The 22,015-nt window shown below is 42.6% G+C and overlaps 1 protein-coding gene across 3 annotated transcripts in view; it reads left to right on the top strand.

Moving 5' to 3' along the window:
* clptm1 (CLPTM1 regulator of GABA type A receptor forward trafficking) overlaps positions 1-22,015 on the top strand; it is a 63,403-nt gene that overhangs the window by 20,521 nt on the left and 20,867 nt on the right. For all 3 annotated transcript variants that reach the window (XM_043680901.1, XM_043680900.1, XM_043680902.1), the window contains exons 4-8: positions 4,096-4,254; positions 10,561-10,678; positions 11,366-11,451; positions 11,554-11,674; positions 20,865-21,109. In XM_043680901.1, coding sequence (XP_043536836.1) covers positions 4,096-4,254; positions 10,561-10,678; positions 11,366-11,451; positions 11,554-11,674; positions 20,865-21,109 — 729 coding nt within the window. The remainder of the gene's footprint in view (positions 1-4,095; positions 4,255-10,560; positions 10,679-11,365; positions 11,452-11,553; positions 11,675-20,864; positions 21,110-22,015) is intronic.

The raw sequence follows: 22,015 nt of genomic DNA, 5'->3' as shown, positions 1-22,015 counted from the left end.
TACACCCAATGATTCCCATTTGAGGTCTAGTCACTGTAGCAATGTAGGATTTGCACATTTTGCAAGGATTTGCACATTACTAACTCCTGCAAGCAATGATTGTTTTCAGCAAGGTTGATAGAGCACAAAAAATAAATTTTTTTGGAATTTTTTAGAAATTTTAAAAATTTTGAGACAAAAAAACAAAAAAAAAAGCAAATAAAAAAAATTGAGCACAAAATTAAGTTCTTAACTTCTCTCCATGCCTGTGTGGGTTTCCTCCGGGTGCTCCAGTTTCCTCCCACAATCCAAAGATGTGCAGGTTTGGTGGATCGGCCATGCTAAGTTGCCCCACAGTGTTCAGGGCTGTGTAGTCTAGGTGCATTAGTCAGGGGATAAATGTAGATTAGTGTTGGAGAGTGGGTCTGGGTGGGTTGCTCTTCAGGGGGTTGGTATGGACTTGTTGGGCCAGTGGCCATGTTGTGGGGATTCTGTGATTCTAACTCATTCGAGTTGGTCTTAAACCTACAACTCAGGTGAGAGTACTTTCAGCTGAACCACGGCAGACACTGTGCCTTGTTGGACCCAGTGGTAGCATCATATGTTTAAGCCAAGAGCCCACACACTGAATTTACCTTAAAGCTAACTAAAGAAAGGTTGCTGGACTTGAAGCTTAAATCTGCTTTCTCTCTATAGATGCTGCCAGACCTGCTGAGTTTCTCCCACAGGTTCAGCAGGATCAGTGCTTAGACCCTGTTGAGTCTCATCTACATGTTGTTATGATTTACACTGAGACTGATCATTTTTCTAAAATGAAATTCAACTTTCCAATTAATATCTGATTATTCCTAGTCCTGAGGGTTTATTTCCATTGTTTTGTCCTTTTAGCCTCCAACTGGAGATTTATTCTTCACAATGAAGTAATTAATGGAAATCTCCCTCCAATGCAAACAGCTCCATTTTTAACTCCCCTCAAGTGTGTTCTTCCACTCTGTCTGCACATTTTCACCCACATTGTGGCTTGGAGAACCATAGAGACTTCTAGCTTCTAGCTGCTTGCTATCCCCTGGACCCTAGCAACCTGGCCTGTCTGTGATATTCAGTGAGATTTTAGGAAAGTCTGTCACCCAATAAGGTTGCGAATTAGCTATCCTTGACACCTCTGCCCTCTCATCTTAGAAGTTAATGTATAGTTCAAAGTGTAGCTCTTTCCAACCGAGCATCTTGAACACATTTTTTCTGGCCCTTTGTAAGCTTTCAGTCTGTCCACTCTCTGCTGCCATTCTTTCCCAAGTACCTTCTTCCTAGTCAAACAGTCTGTGAACTCTTTAATGTCTAATGACCAAGCCACCTGGGCTGGCTGTCAGACTTGGCAATAGTTTGTGTGACCCCCTTCATTTTACCTTAAACTAAAGGCACAGTCTGAAAGCCCAACAATCTTATAAACAATATAATTGTACCAATGTGATAAATATCCCAGTCTGTAGAAATTAATATAGTTTTTTTTCTTCTTCCTTGCATGCTTTCTCCCATTTACCATACTCTCGTTACTTATGCATTTGATACTTCATTTAACAACCTATCTAATCCTCCGATGACCGATGTGTTGTTCAGTTAGTATAAGATGCAATTGGAATAGTGCATTTATTTATTGGTATTGTTGTTGTGGAAAGTTTGCTGAAGGAACTCAGTAGGCGTAGCATCTGTGGAGAGAAAACACTTAACATTTCAAATCCGGGGACCCTTCAGTTGGCTTAAGACAGGTGTAGGGTATGGGCTCTTGGCTTAAGTCTTACATGAGGGTACCACTGATAAATGATGACTGCACAGACATGTCAATTTAGCTGAAATCTAGGAAGGATGTGATTCTAAGTGCTACAGATCGGGTCAAACTGTTGCTGTGAGAGAATGTTTTTTATTGCAATGGTTAGGCCAAATGCATCATTTTGAAGTAAGAACTGACTGCAACAGTTCAAGATAATGATCACCATCACCACCTTGAGCGCAGTGGGAGATGAGCAACAAAGGATGACCTAGCCAGCAATGCCAACATCCTGTAAATAAAAAGGGAAGCACTGTCAGACTTTGAAAGCAGTGATTGAACAAAAGGGAACGGAACTTTAAGAGAGTTCATCAACATTCTTCGTCCCAGCATCTAGCTTAAGATGCCTAAAGCCAAGGTTACATGATAGAAATTCGGTAGAAATAAAAAGCCAAGATGTTATGTTTAGGTGTAGAACCTTAGATCACAGTTGGAGTAGTGTGGATGTGCTGCTACTCTATATTATAAGATAGACCATGAGATTTGAGAGAAGGTGCATTTGAAGATTTGTTAGAATGACGCCAGACTGAGCCATCCCTTTTCCCTAAGGTATAAGTAGGTTTATAGATGATTTGATAGAGGTCATGAATGAACTTAATGCAATAGACATACAGATGGTCTTTCCACCAGAGACCAGAGCTAGGATCATAATACAAGGTTATCGGGGATAAATACAGTAAAGAGTTCAAGAGTATCAACTGTTTCATCCAGTGTGGTTAGAATGTAAAACGCTGAGCCACAAAGAGTAGTTGGGCTAACTGATGTTGATGTGTTTATAGGGAGCTCACTAAGCAAATGAGAATGAGCAGAATGACAGGTCATGTTGGTGGAGTTGGCAGGAGGTGTGTAGATAATAAACACAGGTGAAGCCTCGATCAACACATTCATCAATCTTCTGTTCTTTAGGGAAAGAGACTGTCAGGTATAATTTTGATAAATTATTTTTGACCCTTTAGTTCCCCTCTCGCCTTTTAGGTATTTTAATCGATTTGTTCAGCAATGTCATAACACACCTCTGGAGCAGTTGAGGCTTGAGCTTGGGCTTTCTGGCTCAATGCTACCAGCATGCCACAAGAGCCGTCCTTTCTCTGTATAATAAAAGTAGATAATGAATGGTTCAGTTGTTGTCTAATCAAGATCCTTTAGATGAACAGCAGTTTATGTTTCAGTTCTTACTTTTCTACATTGGACTAATGGCCTAGCTCTGTGTTACATATATTGGAAAAATAATAAAACTTGTATCTCCATTAACTTGTCAGTGATCCTTCAACAATTCCCATGCTGCTTTTTCTTTGCCATTCTAAGTGCTTTTGTCGACAAATGAATTGGCCCTTTTCTCGATTTCATTCGAATTTTACGTGTTTGAGTGTTCACCAGTTCAGTGGTGACGTGCAGATTAGATCAGAGAGTCATTTCTTAAGCTTAACTCATGGGATATAAGTGTCACTGGATAGGCATCAGTATTTACTGCCCATCCCTAATTACTCACGATGGGAAGGAGATGAGTTACCAGATGGAGCATAGAGGAGAGTGTTTTGCCTGTCACATCACCCTGTGGGTGGCACAGCGGCTCAGTGGTAAGCACTGCTGCCTCACAGCGCCAGGGACCTGGTTTTGATTCCGGCCTCTAGCCACTGTCTGTGTGGAGTTTGCACATTCTCCCGTGTCTGCATGGGTTTCCTCTGGATGCTCCAGTTTCCTCCCACAGTCCAAAAATGTGCAGGTTAGGGTGAATTGGCCATGCTAAATTGCCCATAGTGTTAGGTGCATTAGTCAGGGGTAAATATAGGGTCATTGTGGACTTGTTGGGCCAACTGGCATGTTTCCGTACTGTAGAGAATCTAATCTAGTCTAATCCAATCATGGCGAAGGAGCAGTACACCAAGTGTCAGTTTCCCAGTTTCTCCCTGTAACCCTGTGCATTCTTCCTTTTTAAGATAATAATGCATTCCCCTCTTGAATGGTTTGATTAGATGATCCTCTACCACACTGAGACAGTGCATTCCAGATATTAACCATTCAGTGTGTGAAAACGTCTTCCTCATTTTATCATTATATCTTTTATCAATAGTGTTAAATCTGTGCCCACTTGTTTTCCCTCCTTCTGCCAGCAGTCGTTTCTCCTTGCATACTTTGTCCACAGCCCAAATGATTTTGAACTCATCTGTCAAATGTCCTCTCAACTATCTGTTCTCCAAGATCACTGCAGAAATACTCACATTTCATCATATCTGCATTAATTGCTTTTCATTCCTCGTTATTTACATTAAATATCTCCTTCGTGATCCTTGCAGGACCTACGTGTTTATATCTCAGAGAATGAGCATTTCACAGAATTTAACGACAGTGCTCCACTTTTCTGGGAGCACTTCGACCTGGTGTATGGAGACTGGACGAGTGGAGAATCTGGGACAGGATGTTATGAACACTACGGAGAAATAGAAACAACTGAGGTATGAGAAAATGGCTTTTGACTGTTTCTTCAATCTGTTTTACAGTAAGAGTTTAAAGTCCTGGGAATTACTAGATTCAATCTGCTCGTTGGGCTTTGGACACCTACTGGGATGCTCACATGTGACATTGCGGCTGTTACCTGGTGGTACCTGTTCTTGCTGGCTTTGCCTTGGCTACAGTTGTGTTTCTTGACAAGTCGTGAGGCCTTGCGCCACCAAGCCACCCACCCACCCACCCAGACTGTTGTGATGTTGGTCACTGTTGAGCCCGTCAATCTTTTCTGTTCCTTTTTGTTTCCTTGAAGCTGCTGTGGATCAGGCATGAGGTTAACTCTTGGGTTTTGGGAGGGGAGGGGTCGAGGTGAAGGCCATGTGGAGTTCGGTGCCCCTTCTCCTGTTATGCCTCTGGCTCTGGGCCACAATCTGTGAGGGGTGTCCTGCAGTTTCCGTGAAGATCTTGGGCAGTGGTGCACATGGAGAGGGTTGCAAGTGAAAAGGCTGAGAATGGCCTCAAATCTGAGAGAGGGACGTATCGCATCAAATGATGCCTGTCAGATCAGGTTACATTCTGAATTACAGTGAATTACAATCAACGCTTATTGAGATATCTGGTCCCAATAATGATGCTAAAGTGAAAAGACTTTAAAAGGAGAAATGTTAGAAGTGGGCTCCCTGTTTTGTTATTAGGCTAATAGTCCAGATGTCTGAGAAAATAATACATTTATACCTTCAACTTGCATCAGATCTGATGAGTATAGAACATCGAACATTACAGCACAATTCGGGCCCTTTGGCCCTCGATGTTGTGCCGACCTACGAAACCAATCTGAAGCCCATATAACCTACACTATTCCATTTTCATCCATATGTTTATCTAATGACCATTTAAATGCCTTTAACGTTGGCGAGTCTACTACTGTTGCAGGAAGGGCATTCCATGCCCTTACTACTCTCTGAGTAAAGAAGATACCTCTGACATCTGTCCTGTAGCTATCACCTCTCAATGTAAACTATTATCACCTCATGCTAGCCATCACCATCTGAGGAAAAAGGCTCTCACTGTCCACCCTACCTAATCCTCTGATTATCTTATATCTCAATTAAGTCACCTCTCAACCTTTGTCTAACAAAACTGCCTCAAGTCCCTCAGCCTTTCCTCATAAGACCTTCCCTCCATACTAGGCAACATGCTCATAAAACTCCTCTGCACCCTTTCCAAAGCTTCCACATCCTTCCTATAATGTGGTAACCAGAGCTATATGCAATACTCAAAGTGCAGCCGCACCAAAGTTTTGTACAGCTACAGCATTACCTCATGGTTCCAAAACTCAATCCCTGTACTAGTAAAAGCTACTCCCCATCTTAACAACCCTATCAACCAGGGTGGCAACTTTGAGGGATTTACGTACATGGACACAGATGTCTCTGCTCGCTTACACAACCAAGAATCTTACCATTATCCCAATATTCTGTTGCCTGTTGCTCCTTCCAAAGTGAATCACCTCTCACTTTTCTGCATTAAACTCCGTTTGCCACTTTTCGGCCCACCTCTGCAGCTTATCTATGTTCCTCTGTAACCTGCAACATCCTTTGGCACGATCTACAATTCCACCGACTTTAGTGTCATCTGCAAATTTCCTAACTCATCCTTCTATGCTCTCATCTAGGTCATTTATAAAAATGACAAACAGCAGTGGCCCCAAAACAGATCCTTGCGGTACACCACTAGTAACTGAACTCCAGGATGAACATTTCCCATCAACCACCACCTTCTGTCTTCTTTCAGCCAGCCAATCTCTGATCCAAATTACCCTCAATCCCATGCCTCCGTATTTTCTGCAATGACCTATCGTGGAGAACCTTATCAAAGACCATGCTGAAATCCATAGACACCACATCAACCGTCTTTACACTCATCGACCTGTTTAGTCACCTTCTCAAAGAACTCAGTGAGGTTTGTGAGGTACGACGTACCCTTCACAAAACTGTGTTGACTGTCCCTAATCAAATTATTCCTTTCTAGATGATTATAAATCCTATCTCTTATAACCCTTTCCAACATTTTACTCACAACCAAAGTAAGGGTCACTGGTCTCTAATTACCAGTGTTGTCTCTACTCCCCTTCTTGAACAAGGGGGCAACATTTGCTATCCTCCAGACTTCTGGCACTACAGGAGCTGTATTCCTGTAGACAATGACGATAAAGATCAAAGCTAAAGGCTCTGCAATCTCGTCCCTGGCTTCCCAGAGAATCCTAGGTTAAATCCCATCTGGTCCAGGGGACTTATCTATTTTCACGCTTTCTGGAATTGCTAACATCTCTTTGTGAACCTCAATCCTGTCTAGTCTAGTAGCCTGTATCTCAATATTCTCCTCAACGACATTGTCTTTTTCCAGTTTGAATACTGACGAAAAATATTCATTTTGCACCTCTCCTATCTCCTCGGACTCCACACACAACTTCCCACTACTGTCCTTGATTGGCCCTAATCTTAGGTTAGTTCGTTTATTCATGACCTATAGAAAGCCTTAAGGTTTTCCTTGATCCTAGCACCTCTCCTATCTCCTCGGACTCCACACACAACTTGCCACTACTGTCCTTGATTGGCCCTAATCTTAGGTTAGTTCGTTTATTCATGACCTATAGAAAGCCTTAAGGTTTTCCTTGATCCTACCTGCTACGACTTCTCATATCCTCTCCTGACTCTTCTTAGCTTTCTCTGTAGGTCTTTCCAGATTAGCTTGTAACTCTCAAGTGCCCTAACTGAGCCTTCACGTCTTATCCTTACATAAGCCGCCTCCTTCCTCTTGACAACAGATTCACCCACTTCCTCCCTGCCTGTCAGGTACATACTTATCAAGGACACGCAGTAGCTGTTCCTTGAATAAGCTCCACATGTCAATTGTGCCCATCCCCTGCAGTTTCCTTCCCCATCCTGTGCATCCTAAATCTTGCCTAATCGCATTATCATTGCCTTTCCCCTAGTTATAACTCTTGCCCTGCGCTATATACATATCCCTTTCCATCGCTAAAGTAAACATAACCGAATTGTGGTCACTATCATGAAAGTGCTCACCTACCTCCAAATCTAGCACCTGGCCTGGTTCATTACCCAGTACCAAATCCAATGTGGCCTCGCCCCTTGTTGGTTTGTCTGCATACTGTGTCAGGAAACCCTCCTGCACACATTGGACAAAAACTTACCCATCTAAAGTACTCGAACTGTAGTATTTCCAGTCTATATTTGGAAAGTTAAAGTGCCCCATAAGAGCTACTCTGCTACTCTCACTACTATCCAGAATCATCTTTGCTATCCTTGTCTCTACATCTCTGGAACTATTCAGAGGCCGATAGAAAACTCCCAACGGAGTCACCTCTCCTTTCCTGTTGGTAACCTCAGCCCATACTACCTCAGTAGACGAGTCCTCAAACATCCTTTCTGCCCCCGTAATACTGTCCTTGACTAAGAATGCCACATCTCCCACTCTTTTACCACCTTGCCTGTTCTTACTGAAACATCTAAACCTTGGAATCTGCAACAACCATTCCTGTCCCTGCTCTCTCCATGTCTCCGAAAGGGCACAACATTGAAGTCCCAGGTACCAATCCATGCTGCAAGTTCACCCACCTTATTCCGGACACACTTCAAACCACCTTTGTGGCTGCGGGTACACTCTTGCGATTTCAAAACCTTATTTCTGACCTGACTACTCTCAACCTCCTGGACACTGGAACTACAATTTTAGGTTCCCATCCCCCTGCTGAATTAGTTTAAACCCTCCCGAAGAGCATTAGCAAATATCCCCCCAGGATATGGGTACCCCTGTGGTTCAGGTATAGACCATCCTGTTTGTAGAGGTCCCACCTACCATAGAATAAGCCCCAGTTATCCAAATATCTGAATTCCTCCCATTCCTGTGGCCATGAGTTCAACTCCTCTCTCTCCCTATTTCTTGCCTCGCTAGCATGTGGCACAGATAACAAACCAGAGATAACAAGTCTGTTTGTTCTCGCTCTAAGCTTCTACCCTAGCTCCCTGAGTTTCTGCATTAAATCCTCAAGCCTTTTCCTACTATGTCATTGGTGCCTATGTGGGCTACGAGTTGGGGTTACTCCCCCTCCCCCTTAAGAATCCCGAAAACACAATCGGAGACATCGTGAACTCTGGCATTAGTTTTGTGGGTGGCACAGTGGCTCAGTGGTTAGCACTGCTGCCTCACAGCACCAGGACCCGGGTTCAATTCCAGCCTCGGGCAATTCTCTGTGGAGTTTGCACATTCTCCACGTGTCTGTGTGGGTTTCCTCCGACAGTCCAAAGATGTGCCATGCTAAATTGTCCATAGTGTTAGGTGCATTAGTCAGAGGGGAGTGGGTCTGGGTGGGTTGCTCTTCGGAGGGTCGGTGTGGACTTGTTGGACCAAATGGCATGTTTCCATACTGTAGGGAATCTAATCTAATTAATTAAATAAATAAATCATTAAGTTTTTAAAATTCATTAATGCGATATGGGTATCATTGAGAGTCCAATATTTATTGCCCAGTTAAGAGTCAAACACATTGTCCCCATGGGTCTGGAGTCAGACCGGGTAAGCACGGCAGATTTCCTTCCCTGAGTGAGCCAGATGAGTTATTATGACAGTCCACGGTGGTTGCATTAGACTAGCCTTTTATTCCACCTTTTTTTGTTGAATTTGAATTTCACCATCTGCCATGGTGGGAGTAAAACCTGCGTCCTCCACTCATTCGCCTGGAGTTCTTGATTGCTAATGCAGTGAGATTACCACTAAACCATTGCTTCTGTGCTTTCATTTAATATTGGCAGCATCTGCTGCTGAATTTTTCATGTATTCATGTGACACCCTTGTCTCTTTTTAAGACAAGATACAAATGGGAGTTAAATTTTGGAAAGAGCCTTTTTCTTTCCTGCTTGCTTTTTTTTTTGCTCTGTCTTGTGCCTCTGTATTAAGTTTTGTTTCTCATCTGTTTGACATCTCCTGCTTCCTGCTACTAAATGAGTGGATTCATTTCTTCCTTCTCGCCTGCCTTGTTTACAGTTTCTCAGGTGGAGATTGGAGAGGGTTGCAAGATATTAGAGAGAATGGTAGTCTTGAATCTGGAATTACCAATGTCTGCTGCTGAGAGCATTGTATCCTGAGAATAGGAATAGGTCATTCAGCCCCTGGATCCTGCTCCACTCTTTGATTTATACCAAAGCTGATGTGCATCTATTATCTCTTTTCCTATCATTGGTCCATATCTGTTATTAACTCCCCTAACAATGTAGTCATCTCAGTCCTAAATCTAAAATGTCCTGACATCCTCAACTGTTTAGGGGAGAGAGTTCCCAAATTTGTTACCCATTGTGCTTACAAATTAAAAAAAAACTTGATGTTGCTCGTAAATGACAGGGTGTAATTTTAACGAACTATTTACATTCTTGGTTTTCTCCCCACCAGAGAAAACTGTTTCTCTGTATGTACCTTCTTGATGCTTTTAATGTTAGATGTGTCTCAACTGGGTAATCCTCTGTCTCCCAGATCCTAGGAACACAGCCAGGTTTTTCAACTTCCCCCCACTCGCCCCTGCCCCCCAATCAACTGTCCAAGGACTTTGAAAAGGGGTTAACAATTCCTCATTATATTGAGGTGATGTAGAATTTTGTGAGTCGTGATTGGTGATATTCTGTCAATGGTACAGTCACTCTTTGAGTTCTATGTTTGCAGGCTAATTGCTACGTTCAGATGTGATTAAAATGGTGATTTTTTAAAAAATTGTAATCTCCAAATAGAATCCCTACAGTGTTGAAGCAGGCTGTTTGGCCCATCGACTTCATACTTATCCGAAGAGCATCCCACCCAGACCTGACCCCTACCCTATCCCTACATTTCCCATGGCTAACTTACGCATCCCTAGACACTATGGGCAATTTAGCATGGGCAATTTAGCATGACCAATCCACCTAACCTGCTCCCCTTTGGATTGTGGGAGGAAACTGGAGCACCTGGAGGTAATCCACGCAGACACGGGGAGAATTTGCAGGGTCCACTCACTATCGAGGGTAGAATTGAACCCGGGTCTCTAGTGCTGTGAGGCAGCACTGTTAACCACTGAGCCACATTGTTGAATAATAGGGAATACAGTGCATTGTTGAAACAAATTTGTCTTAGTTTTGAAAATTAGCAATAAATTGAGTATGTTGTGATATCGGTTGGTGTTAATTAGGCTTCAGTATTCGCCATCATTCGGGATTTATTAGAGTTGCTAAATGTAAATCTGAAAGTAACACTCACTATTTCTGTTACAGCACATGAAATCCAATGGTTCCATGTACATTCACATATATTTCACCAAGAGCGGGTATCATCCCGATCCAATGAGGAAAGCCCAGTACAGACGCCTGGCTACAGTGTCAACAACAAGAAGTAAGCCAAAGTACATCTTCAATTTGTGGAGGGGCCGGTGTTGGACTGGGGTGGACAAAGTCAGAAGTCACACAACACCAGGTTATAGTCCAGTGGGTTTATTTGAATCACAAGCTTTTGGAGCACTGCCCCTTCATCAGGTGAGCTTGTGAACTTGAAAGCTTGTGATTTGTTTGGCCTGTAACCTGGCGTTGTGTGATTTCTGACTTTGTCTACCTTCAGTTTGGGGGAGATAGTGACACAGTGGTATTATCATTAGATTAGTAATCCAAGCATCCTTTTTTTCTCCCCTGTCTGTTTTTCTGTGTGTGTGTAAGGAGCAGCGTGCAAGGGGATTAGAATTTTAACAATACTGATACATGCTGTTGGCTCATAATTGTTTACCTACATCTATAGGCTGTTTGTTTGTAATAAATAGTAATTCTTAAGTGTAGTAACCAGGTCCTTGCTTTTCTGTCAACCTGTGTCTAAAACACAGGTCAGTTGGAAAATTGCGACTCTTTAAAATCTGTACATTTTGTGACGATTCTGGAAACAGTGAAGCTTGCTTTCTAGTGTGGTGCACCCCCAGTGAGGTTTGACGATGTGTTTGGGAAGCCCAGGAAGGTTTGCAAATCAGTCCTGGTGCTGTGCCTTTCAGGAGTAACCCAATGTCTCTTGGTTAACCAGTTGTCCGTCCCTCCCTAGTGCTGAACAAGTACAAGAGGAGGAAGTTTCAAAAGACAAAAAATCTTCTGACTGGGCAGACGGATGCTGACCCTGAAATAATTAAGGTATGTTTGTAAGCTTTTTTAATATATTTAAAGCTCTATTGTGAACGTAAATATTTAAAGTTGTTTAATGATGTTATCTGCATATTCCTATTTCATTTGCAGCGAGCTGAGGACTATGGACCCGTTGAGATTATTTCCCACTGGCATCCAAACCTCACAGTCCACATCGTAGATGATCACACAGCGTGGTCAATGGGAGCAGTACCACCTCCATTAGACCAGTGTAAGTGGATACTCATTGCCCCTTGTCCTTCCGTGAGTCAATTTTGAGTGGAATAGATAGAGTCAATAGCCAGAGACTTTTCCCCAGGGCAGGATTGACTGGTACGAGAAGTCATAGTTTGAAGATATTAGGAGGAAAGTATAAAGGAGACGTCAGAGGTAGGTTCTTTACGCAGAGAGTTGTCAATACATGGAATGCGTTGCCAGCTGTGGTGGTGGAAGCAGAGTCATTGGGGACATTTAAGCGACTGCTGGACATGCACATGGATATCAGTGAGTTGAGGGGTGCGTAGGTTAAGTTAATATATTGTACATTAGGATTAAACCTCGGCACGACATCATGGGCCAAAGGGCCTGTTCTGTGCTGTACTTTCCTATGTTCTAATTTTCTTCCTTTTTCAAAGTGTTAGAGCAGTTAGCAACTGTGTGGTGAAATGCAGTTACCAATGTAATGTGAAGCCCAGCAATGTACCCTGTTTCTGCACCACCTTGGCAATGTGTGTGTCTTAAGGACTTGCCCCTTAAACTAAAGCAGACTTATATAGTAGCAATAGTTCAGTTAGTGAACTGCTGCTGGGTTTGCTTTTTTAATAATGATTTCCCTGCTAGCAGTGGGCAGAAGGGTGAGATTTAACTGCTTATTGAGAAACTGTGTAGCCTAGTCTAGAATAAAATTGGCCGCTGCTTAGCAAAATCATATATTTTCAATAATGAAAGAAGTAAGTTGCATCTGTGTAGCATCTTTTTTGCGTAGAAAGAGATCCACTACACTGCTTGGAGTCACAAGTGGAAATTATAATGTTGAGCCAAAGAAGCAGGCATTAAGACTGTTGAGCATGAGCTTGGACGGGAAAGTGAGTTTCAGAAGGATTTTAATATAGAATGTAAAGTAGAGAAATTTAGACAGCGAGTTTCAGATCTTTGGGCTTCATTTGTTTAAGGCACAGCCACCAATGATGAAATGAGGAGCAAGTGAGATGATCCTGAAATGGAGAGCTTGCTTGGAGTGAGGGTGGGGGAAGTGACAGAGATCAAGACGGGCAAGACTTTGATAGGGCTTGTGTGGAGGGGGATGAGAGTTTTATATTTGCACTGGGAAGACTGAGAATGGATGGGTAAATCTCCAGTGGCAGTCTGAACATGACTGAGTTATGTGTTGAGTTAGTAGTTGAGGGCAGGTACTATTACAGATGTGAAAGTAGGCAAACTGGGAGATATGGATATTGAATCGACTTTGATTTGAGATTGAATAAGAAGTCATAATTTCACACAGTTCAGTTTAGCGTGTGACGAGATCTGGATGGAGTTGGTGAGACTGCAGATTTCAAATGTGTTGGTGGGAATGATGCATTTGGATAAGTACAAAGTGAATCAAGTGAGAGCTGGTCCACTCTGCTGGCCTGTGGAGGGGTGTGGTTCGGTCAACTATATCAAAGGTTGTAGGGCAGACAAGGAAGGATATTGCACACTGATCATAGCTGTCATGGAAACTGTGTGATTTCATTTGGGTTTTTTTCAATATTTTAATAGAGACTTGATTGGAGAGATTCAAACTGGAAGACATGAATATAGAAAGTTTTTAAAATTAATTTTAGAAGCATGGTGCATTCTGAAGATTGTATTCTGGTTAAATTCTTAGACTTAAAATTAATTATATTGTATAGCACAGTAGAAACACTACCTATAGAGTCATGCAGATCAGAAAACTTGCATCTTTCAGATAAGCCAATCACCTGGACATTATCCCACAACTAGCAGTGTGATGCTGCTGTGTAGAGAGTGGCCATTGCGCTTGCAACAGTGACTGAACTTTAAAGTGCTTAATTGGTTACAAAATGGTTTCAGGTGCCTTAAGCTAGCTAAAGGAATTTGTAAATAATTGTATGTTTATTTCATTCTGTTTTATTCCAAGTCTGGACTGAGTCATAGAGATCCAAAGCACAGAAAAAGATCCTTTGACCGATCACGTCTGCAGTGGTCAAAACAACCACCCAACTATGCTAACCCATCTTCAAGCACCTGACCCATAACATTGTATGTCTTGCATTGCACCTGCACATCTAAATGCTTATTAAATCTTATGAAAACTTCTGCCTTGACCATCCTTACAGGCAATGAGTTCCAGTTTCGTACACCCCTCTGGGTGAAAGAGTTTTTCTTACACCCCCCCTGTAAGCCTCCTGCCCCTTCCCTTAAATCTGTGCCACAGATCGTTAATCCCTCTATCACAGGGAAAAGTTTCTTCCTGTCTACTCTATCTAAGCACCCCATCATCTTAGACTTTGCAACCATATCCCCTCTCAATCTCCTTTACTCAAAGGAGAACAGTCCCAGTCTGTCCAACCTCTCTCCATTACTGAAACTCTCTAGCCCAGGTATTATTCTGGTAAATCGCCTCTGCATCCTCTCCAGTGCCATCACATCCTTCCTATAATATGGATTCCAGAACTGCATACAGTACTCTCGCTGTGGCCTAGCCAATGTTTTATGCATTCCAGCATAAGCTCTCTTTTAAACTCTCTGCCTTGCATAGTAAAGGCATGTCAGTTGGTTCATAGAATTGGCAAATTAAAAAGAGTTGTGGTGCTTACTAGTCCCTCATCTTGTATCTTCTTGAACTTTTCATGTTTATTTATGTAACTCTGTTTAAAAGTCATTATGGATTGTACTTCCAACTCTATTTTGGCCTTTGAAGAATTTGCACTTAAAAATCGTCCTCCCAAATTCTCCCTCATCATCTTTTGCTGATCTTAAAGTCCCTCTAATTCCCAACTTGTTGACTGATTTCTTTTCCTGTTTGCTGTATCAAAATTTTGCTTTATGGATCATCCAGTTAATTATCCTGCTGACCATGTCCACTCTGGTGAAAAGCCAGTTTCTGTAATCTCTCCTTTATAATCGTCCTCTTTAAGATCATTTCAATGTATCGCTTCCACATCAACTCTATGGCTAAAATCAAACACGCAAAATCTGGGCAGGCTGCTCACTGAGATCTATTTTTCTGGTTTGTTTTCTTGCTGTTCATTTTTGAAACCTAAGGTTAAATGTAGAAATATAGAAACATAGGAAATAGGAGCAGGAGTAGGCTATTTTACCCTTCGAGCCTATACCACCATTCAACAGGATCGTGGCTGATCATGCAACTTCAGTATCTACCACTCACGCTCTCCCCATACCCCTTGATCTTTTTGGCTGCAAGTGCCACGTCTAGCTCCCTCTTGAATATTCCTGATGAACTGGCTCCAACAGCTTTCTATGGTAGAGAATTCCTCAGGTTCACAACTCTGAGTGAAGAAATTGTTCCTCATCTCAGTTTTGAATGGCTTACCCCTTATTCTGAGACCGTAACCCCTAGTTCTACACTTATTCCCCAACGTTGGGTCTATTCTTCCTGCATTTAGCCTGTCCAGTCCCAATCAGACTTTTACATGTTTCTATGAGATCCCACCTCATTCTTCTCAATTCCGGTGCGTACAAGCCCCACCAATCCAGTCTTCTTTCATATGTCAGTCCTGCTATCCTAGGAATCAGTCTGGCGAACCATCACTGAACTCCCTCATTCGTAAACATGTCCTTCCTCAGACTAGGAGACCAAAATTGCGCACAGTACTCAAAATGTGGCCTCTCCAAGGCCTTGTGTAACTGTAGCAAAACATCCTCCCTCTGATACTTAAATCCTCTTGCTATGAAGGCTATCCTGTCATTAACTTTCTCCACCACCTGCTGCACCTGCATGCCAACCATTAGCTGACTGTTTCACCATGACACCCAGGACTCCTCACACCTCACCTTTTCCTAAACCACCACCATTCGGATAGTAATCTGCCTTCCTGTTTTCTCGACCAAAGTGGATTACCTCACAGGTATCCATATCGCATCGAATTTGCCAACTCAACCAGCCAGGCCAAGTCACCCTGCAGCCTCTTAGCATCCTCCTCACAGCACCCACTGCCACCCAGATTAGTGTCATTTCCTGAGTTGTTAAAATATAAACTTGTGCTCCCACTCGTAATCATCAGTCCCCTCCATTTCCATGCACTTAGTGTTCCATGGATAAAGAAGGATAAGTCAACTAGATTAGTGTTGTGTGATCCCTTTTCTGGTTTCATGTTGCTGATTGGTCCCTTGATCATTAAATAGGGGATTAACTTGCTATACCTATGTATCCAGTGGCTGGTCCCAGAATTGTAAGATTAAAACTTCATGATCCGTATTGCGTTTTTTTTATCCTTAGCACGTGCATGGCTTCAATCTCTCTGGATGAGACAAAGTTTTATTTTAACTATGAGCTACTTTATTTCCTGGTGACTAAAATGAACAAAGCACTGAGATTGGTGGGACCTACTCAGTTATCATTTCTGTTCATTCACTGTTCGAAAATCAAGATGATGAGTTGCTAAGCCACTCTGGGTCGTCTGAGTTAAAAGGCTCACTTGTGCTGTTCACCCAACTCCGACATAGTCTGGACGTTTTTCCCTACTTAAAGTCTGAAGCTTCTCTTCCTCCCCTGCACTGGCTTCTATTCCCTTCATCCCCAGTTAGGGCCTGACCATGAAAGTTCAGCTGCAGTCTCTGGGTCAGGTGAGAGTCAATTGGGTGAAAGTTGCTATTTATTTTAAGGCCCCGTTGTGAACGTTCTGCTGTCACTGGCTTCATCCCTCTTTGCCAGCCTCCTACTTAGACCTCTGCTGATGCCTAAGCACTGGAGTCTGTCTTCTGCCTTTTTAAACCCTCGCACAGACCCCATTACCCAACAGCAAGGTGCACAGTCTTTCTCCAAATGAAGAAGCCTGCCCAATGATTTAAGCCTGTGAAAACAACAGTTTGTCACTGTGCATTGTTAATTCCCACTTGCTTTCCTTGCGACATACAGTCCAGCTCAGGAAAGTAAGCTTTCTCTTGGCAAACTTCAGCTTCTTGTGAAATTAAAGCTCAGCATTGTGCGTCTGGAGCCACTTCTCTGTCGGGGAAAATGCCCAAAGAACCTTCAGCTACAATGGGAGCTGTTGGCTGCAAATTCTGCTGACAGTTGCTAGCACAGTAGCATCTGTTTGATAATTCAGTGCCTTCAGGAGATAACAATGGGGACACATTATTGATTTGAGGAACACTGCGGGATTGTATGCAAGAGACTAGCATTTGTTTTGATATTGTACATTTTAGTCAGAGCCAGGGTTGTTTTTAATTTGTGTTTGTACAGAACATACATACTAACGTACGAAGACAATGCTTCTAGGGACTATTCCCTTCACTCCCAGTTAGGGCAAAAACTTAGTCCCTCCTATTTTGTGCTATGCTGCCATTTCTAATATTGATTGGTCATACAGTTATATTGATTATGGTCGCTGGTCACATAAACTACAGTACTGCTCAAACAACCATTGATTGCCTCTGCATGACTGGAAATGGTTTTTTGGACTCTGGCCAGAGAATAGTAGTCAAGCTTTGAGGCTTAGATGAAAAATACATTCAAGTATTGTCTTGATAGCCCCAACATAACAGCAAACTCTGACTCATGAGGCAGGAGCCATGTAAAGCTAATCTTCAATTTGAGGGGCATTTTCATAAGCACAAATATTTGTTTTAAATTGGCATAAAGATTTAGGAAAAAAAAGATGTTGACCATCGTTTAGTTATTTCGTATTTCTCAGTACTTTTCCTCCTTTTGGGAAATGGTGAAAGTACTGGAAGGAATAGCAGGCTGATTGTTAAGCTGCTGATGAACGCTTCTTCCCTGACCAACCAGTCCTGAAATGGGACTTGAACCTGGTACGCCTGGTTGAAAGGTACTCGCCTACTGAGGCCTTCAGTCTCATAAAGGGGTTTTGACAGACTAAGCAGGGAAAGATATTCTTATTGGCAGATATAAACCAGAGGACGTTGATCAAAGGCAGTTCAACTGAGACGATATGAGACGTTTTGATTTTACAGCGGACCTGGAATGTGCTGCTGGAAAGACTAGTGGAAAGAAGCTTAATTTTTAAAAGCAAATTGGCTTAAGACTTGAAGGAGTAAATTTGCAGGGTAGTGAGCAAGGGGCATTTGAACTGGAACAAAATTGGATTGCTCTTGCAGAGAGCATCTACAGGTGCAATGGACTTGATGACACCCTGTGCTGTATCCTTTTATAATTTAGTGTGTAAGAACCCATTGTATTTGTCACCTTATTTAAGGAAGGGTTTCAGTGTGTTGGAAATAGTTGCCAGTCCGGTTGCCAGAATGGGCATGTTGTCTTATGTTTGTATCAGCTGGAGTTCAGAAGTGAAAGAAGTAACTTAATTGGAAAAAATAAGATCGAGGGTTCTTAATAGGGTGGATGAGGAGAGGATGTTCCTCTCATGAGACAATCTAGAACCAGGAGTCAGTGTTTAAAAATCAAGGTCATCCATTTAAAATGGTGACGAGTTGAAATATTTTTGAAAGCTGAGTGTCTTTGGAACTCTCTTCTAGAAAGGGCGGCGGAAGTCTTTGAATATTTTTAAGGCACAAATGTTAAACAAGGTGGTAGGAGTTTATCGGGTTAGGTAGGATTGTGGATTTGTTGAACGGTGGAGCAGGCTGAATGGCCTTCTGCTCCTAATTCATGTGTGAGATTGAGCATATGCCACAGTGACTGATTTTGGTAAGTCTCTTGCGAATGATATGGTCATTTCCCATTGCAATGTCATTATTGATCCTTTGCCCATATCGTTCCCCAGGAAAAAAAAAGCTGCAGTTTGTCTTAAGCACAAATATTACGGGATGAGTGTGGTTAAACTTATATTTATATAGTACCTTATCACCTTCTTATCATGTTCCAAAGAGCTTTATAGCCAATGAATTACTTTTGTAATGCAGACGCTATTTTGATGTATGTAGTTTAATCCTAAGAATTGGATATGAAATAGATGACTGTCTTAACATGATTATGAGGAAGAAATGTTGACTGGGATATCAGGAGCCCTCTGCTCTTCACATTTGCAGTGATGTTTGTTTATAGCTTGCTGAACTCTCAGACGAGGCTTTAGTTCTAATGTCTTGTCCTTGCAAAGATACTTGGATGACTTGGCATTCCCGTGGGGCCAGCTTAAATTATGTATTCAGGTCCAAGAATTTGCTGGGAGCACCCCAAACCTTCTGAGTAAAGGACAAAGGTTTGACTGCATGAGGCAAGGTGACACATGACTGCCCATCCCTGTGACAAGTTCCAAAGTACTGGGTGGTAATCATTAGAGAGTGTAATTAAAGAAACTGCACAGAGTTAAATGCTGAACTGAAAGCATTACCACTTGCTGGAAATCTGAAATTATCAGAGAATGTTGCAGAACCACAGCAGGTCTGGTAGCATCTGTGGACAGAGAAATAGAATCAACATTTCAACTCTGTATGACCGGGGTTGAAGCTATAGGGAGAGGCTGAATAGGCTGGGGCTATTTTCCCTGGAGCGTTGGAGGCTGAGGGGGGAACCTTAGAATAGTTTGTTATTCATGCCCCTCATTATTTTAAAAAAGGTTTCTTTCCAGGGTAAGGGAACCTAAAACTAGAGGACATGTGCTTAGGGTGAGAGGAGAAAGAAATAAAAGGGTCCTAAGGGCTAACTTGTTCACACAGAGGGTGGTGCGTGTATGGAATGAGCTGCCAGAGGAAGTGGTGGAGGCTGGTACAATTACAACACTTAAAAAACACTTGGATAGGTACATGGATAGGAAGGGTCAGAAGTCACACAACATCAGGTTATAGTCCAACAGGTTTATTTGTAATCACAAGCTTTTGGAGCGCTGCTCCTTCATCAGGTGAAGTCCGAAGGAGCAGCACTCTGAAAGCTTGTGATTTGAAATGAGCCTGTTGGACTATAACCTGGTGTCATGTGACTTCTGACTTTGACCTCCTCAGTACCTCCACATCATGGATATGAGGGGCTTAGAGGAATATGGACCAAGTGCTGGCAAATGGGACTAGATTAATTTAGGATATCTGGTCAGCATGGATGAGTTGGACCAAATGGTCTGTTTCTAGTCTGCACATCTGAGTCTGTGACCCTTAGTCAGTTCTGAAGACGTGTCATACCAAGTTTGTAGCATTATGTCTGTTTCTCTCTCTATGATGCTGCAGATCTGCTGATTTCACCAGCATTCTTTGTGTTAGAGAAAACACTGGTTTGATTGTGAATCAGTAGTTTCACTTTTTTTCTTATATAAACATTTTTAACATATATATGCCATTACATGAAAGGAATTCAAATTCAACATTGTCTTGATAACTCCTCTCCTTTGTACCTGTTTTGTTTGTTCAGTACTGAGGGTGTGCTGCACTGTTGAAGGTGCCATCTTTTGGATGAAACATTAAACCTAGGCCAATTTACTTGCTCTCGCACATATAAACGATCCTTATTATGAAGGGTAAGGGATTTATCCCTGGTGTGCAGGCCACTGTTCATCCCTCAGTGTCACATAAACAGATTATCTGATCATGCTTGCATTCTAGTTTGTCCCAGTTTGCTATGTGCAAAATTAGTGACTGTTTCCTGCTTTACAGTACTGATTACACTTCAAAACGTACTTAACTGGCTGTAAAATCTTTGAGACATAAGTTGCTCATGAGATGTGCCATACAAATGGTGATCTTGCTTTTCGTATGTTTGAATCATAGAATCCCTGCAGTGCGGATGCAAGCAATACGGCCCATCAAATCCACACTGATCCTCTGAAGGGCATCCCACCCAGATTCGTTCCCTACCCTGTCCTCACAACCATGCATTTCCCATGGCTAACCCACCTAGCCTGCACATCCCTGGTCACGACAGGGTAATTTTATGTGGCCAGTCCATTAGTCTGCACAACTTTGGACTGTGGAAGGAAACTGGAAATCCATGCAGACGCAGAGAGAATGTGTAAACTCCACACAGGCAGTCACACGACACCAGGTTATAGTCCAACAGGCTCGTTTCAAATCACAAGCTTTTGGGGGTGGAATGAAGCCTTGGTTTCCGGTGCTGTCAGGCAGCAGTGCTAACCACTGAGCCACCCAATTGAGTGGAATTTCTAGCCGAGATTGCCTGGTGGTCATCACAAAAAGCTATACCTAGATTCTCCAGCGTTGTTCAGCTACAAATTAAATCTTTCTTATGTGATATACAAGTAGAGTCATGGAATACCTATAAGTTGTCAAGTTGAGTGACATTGCATTTGGGTCCTGTTTGGATTTTCCAACAGATGTGAAGTTTGATCCAGTCAGCGGTGACTATTATCCAATCATTTATTTCAATGATTACTGGAATCTACAGAAGGACTACTTCCCCATCAATGCCTCCCTGGAGAAACTCCCTTTGCGTATGACTTACTGCCCGTTGTCGCTGTGGAAATGGCAGCTATACGCGGCGCAGAGTACCAAATCCCCGTGGAATTTCTGGGGGGAGGATTTGTATGACCAACCAGATGAGGAGCAGGATTCCGTTAAGGTTAGTTATCCTTTTAGTATCCAGTACAAGTAACGTTCTTGATTCTGTTGGTCAGCCTGGTTGTCATAGGCATAGAGCACTGCTTATAGTTTCCTGAAAAGCTCAGTAGACACAGAGCAATGTCACAGCATAAATAGACCATTCGACCTGTTACAACTTGTGCCACTGTTCTATTAGATTCCAGTTAATTTGTACCACAGTGTCCATTTATCCTACCCTTCTCCATATCCCCCAAATACCCTCAAACTGCCAGACGTCTCTTAATCCTCATCTTGAAAGTTTCAGCATCCTTTGGGACAGGCGATGATGTAGTGGGTAAGTAATCCTGAGATCCAGGCTAATACTCTTGGGGACATGGTTCAGATCCCCCCATGATAACTGGCTGAATGTAAATTCAATTAATACATCTGGAGTGTAAAGTTAGTCTCTAACAGTGGCCACAATTGTTGTAAAAACCTAACTGGTTTGCTGGCATCCTGTAGGAAAGGGAATTAGCTGCCCTCATCCAGTCTGGCCTACGTGTGACTCCAGGCACACAATAATGGTGGTTGACTCTTGACCGCCCTCTGAAATGATGGAGGAGGCCATTCAGTTCAAGGGCAGTGCAGGGCAGGCAGCAAACGCTGGTGTCACCAGCCACACCAGAATCTGATGAAGGAACAAAGGAAAAACATTCCCAGCTTTTTGGAGGGGAGATTTTTACTGCCTTTAGTGTGGAGGAGGAAGGGTAACCTGATTTCATGCCTAGCTGGCCTAGCTGTAATTTAAGATTGTGACCTCTTGTTTTTGATTTCTCCAGACCTTCTCCCTAGAAGAAATTTCCGTCTGTCTGCCCTATAACGATCCTGAATAACGTAAAGCACCTCAATCTTCTAAACTTGAGGGTATACCTTCAAGGCTTTCAGA

Source organism: Chiloscyllium plagiosum, chromosome 41, assembly GCF_004010195.1.
Source record: "Chiloscyllium plagiosum isolate BGI_BamShark_2017 chromosome 41, ASM401019v2, whole genome shotgun sequence".
In the NCBI taxonomy this organism is placed as follows: domain Eukaryota; kingdom Metazoa; phylum Chordata; class Chondrichthyes; order Orectolobiformes; family Hemiscylliidae; genus Chiloscyllium; species Chiloscyllium plagiosum.
This window is presented reverse-complemented; position numbering and strand designations above follow the sequence as displayed.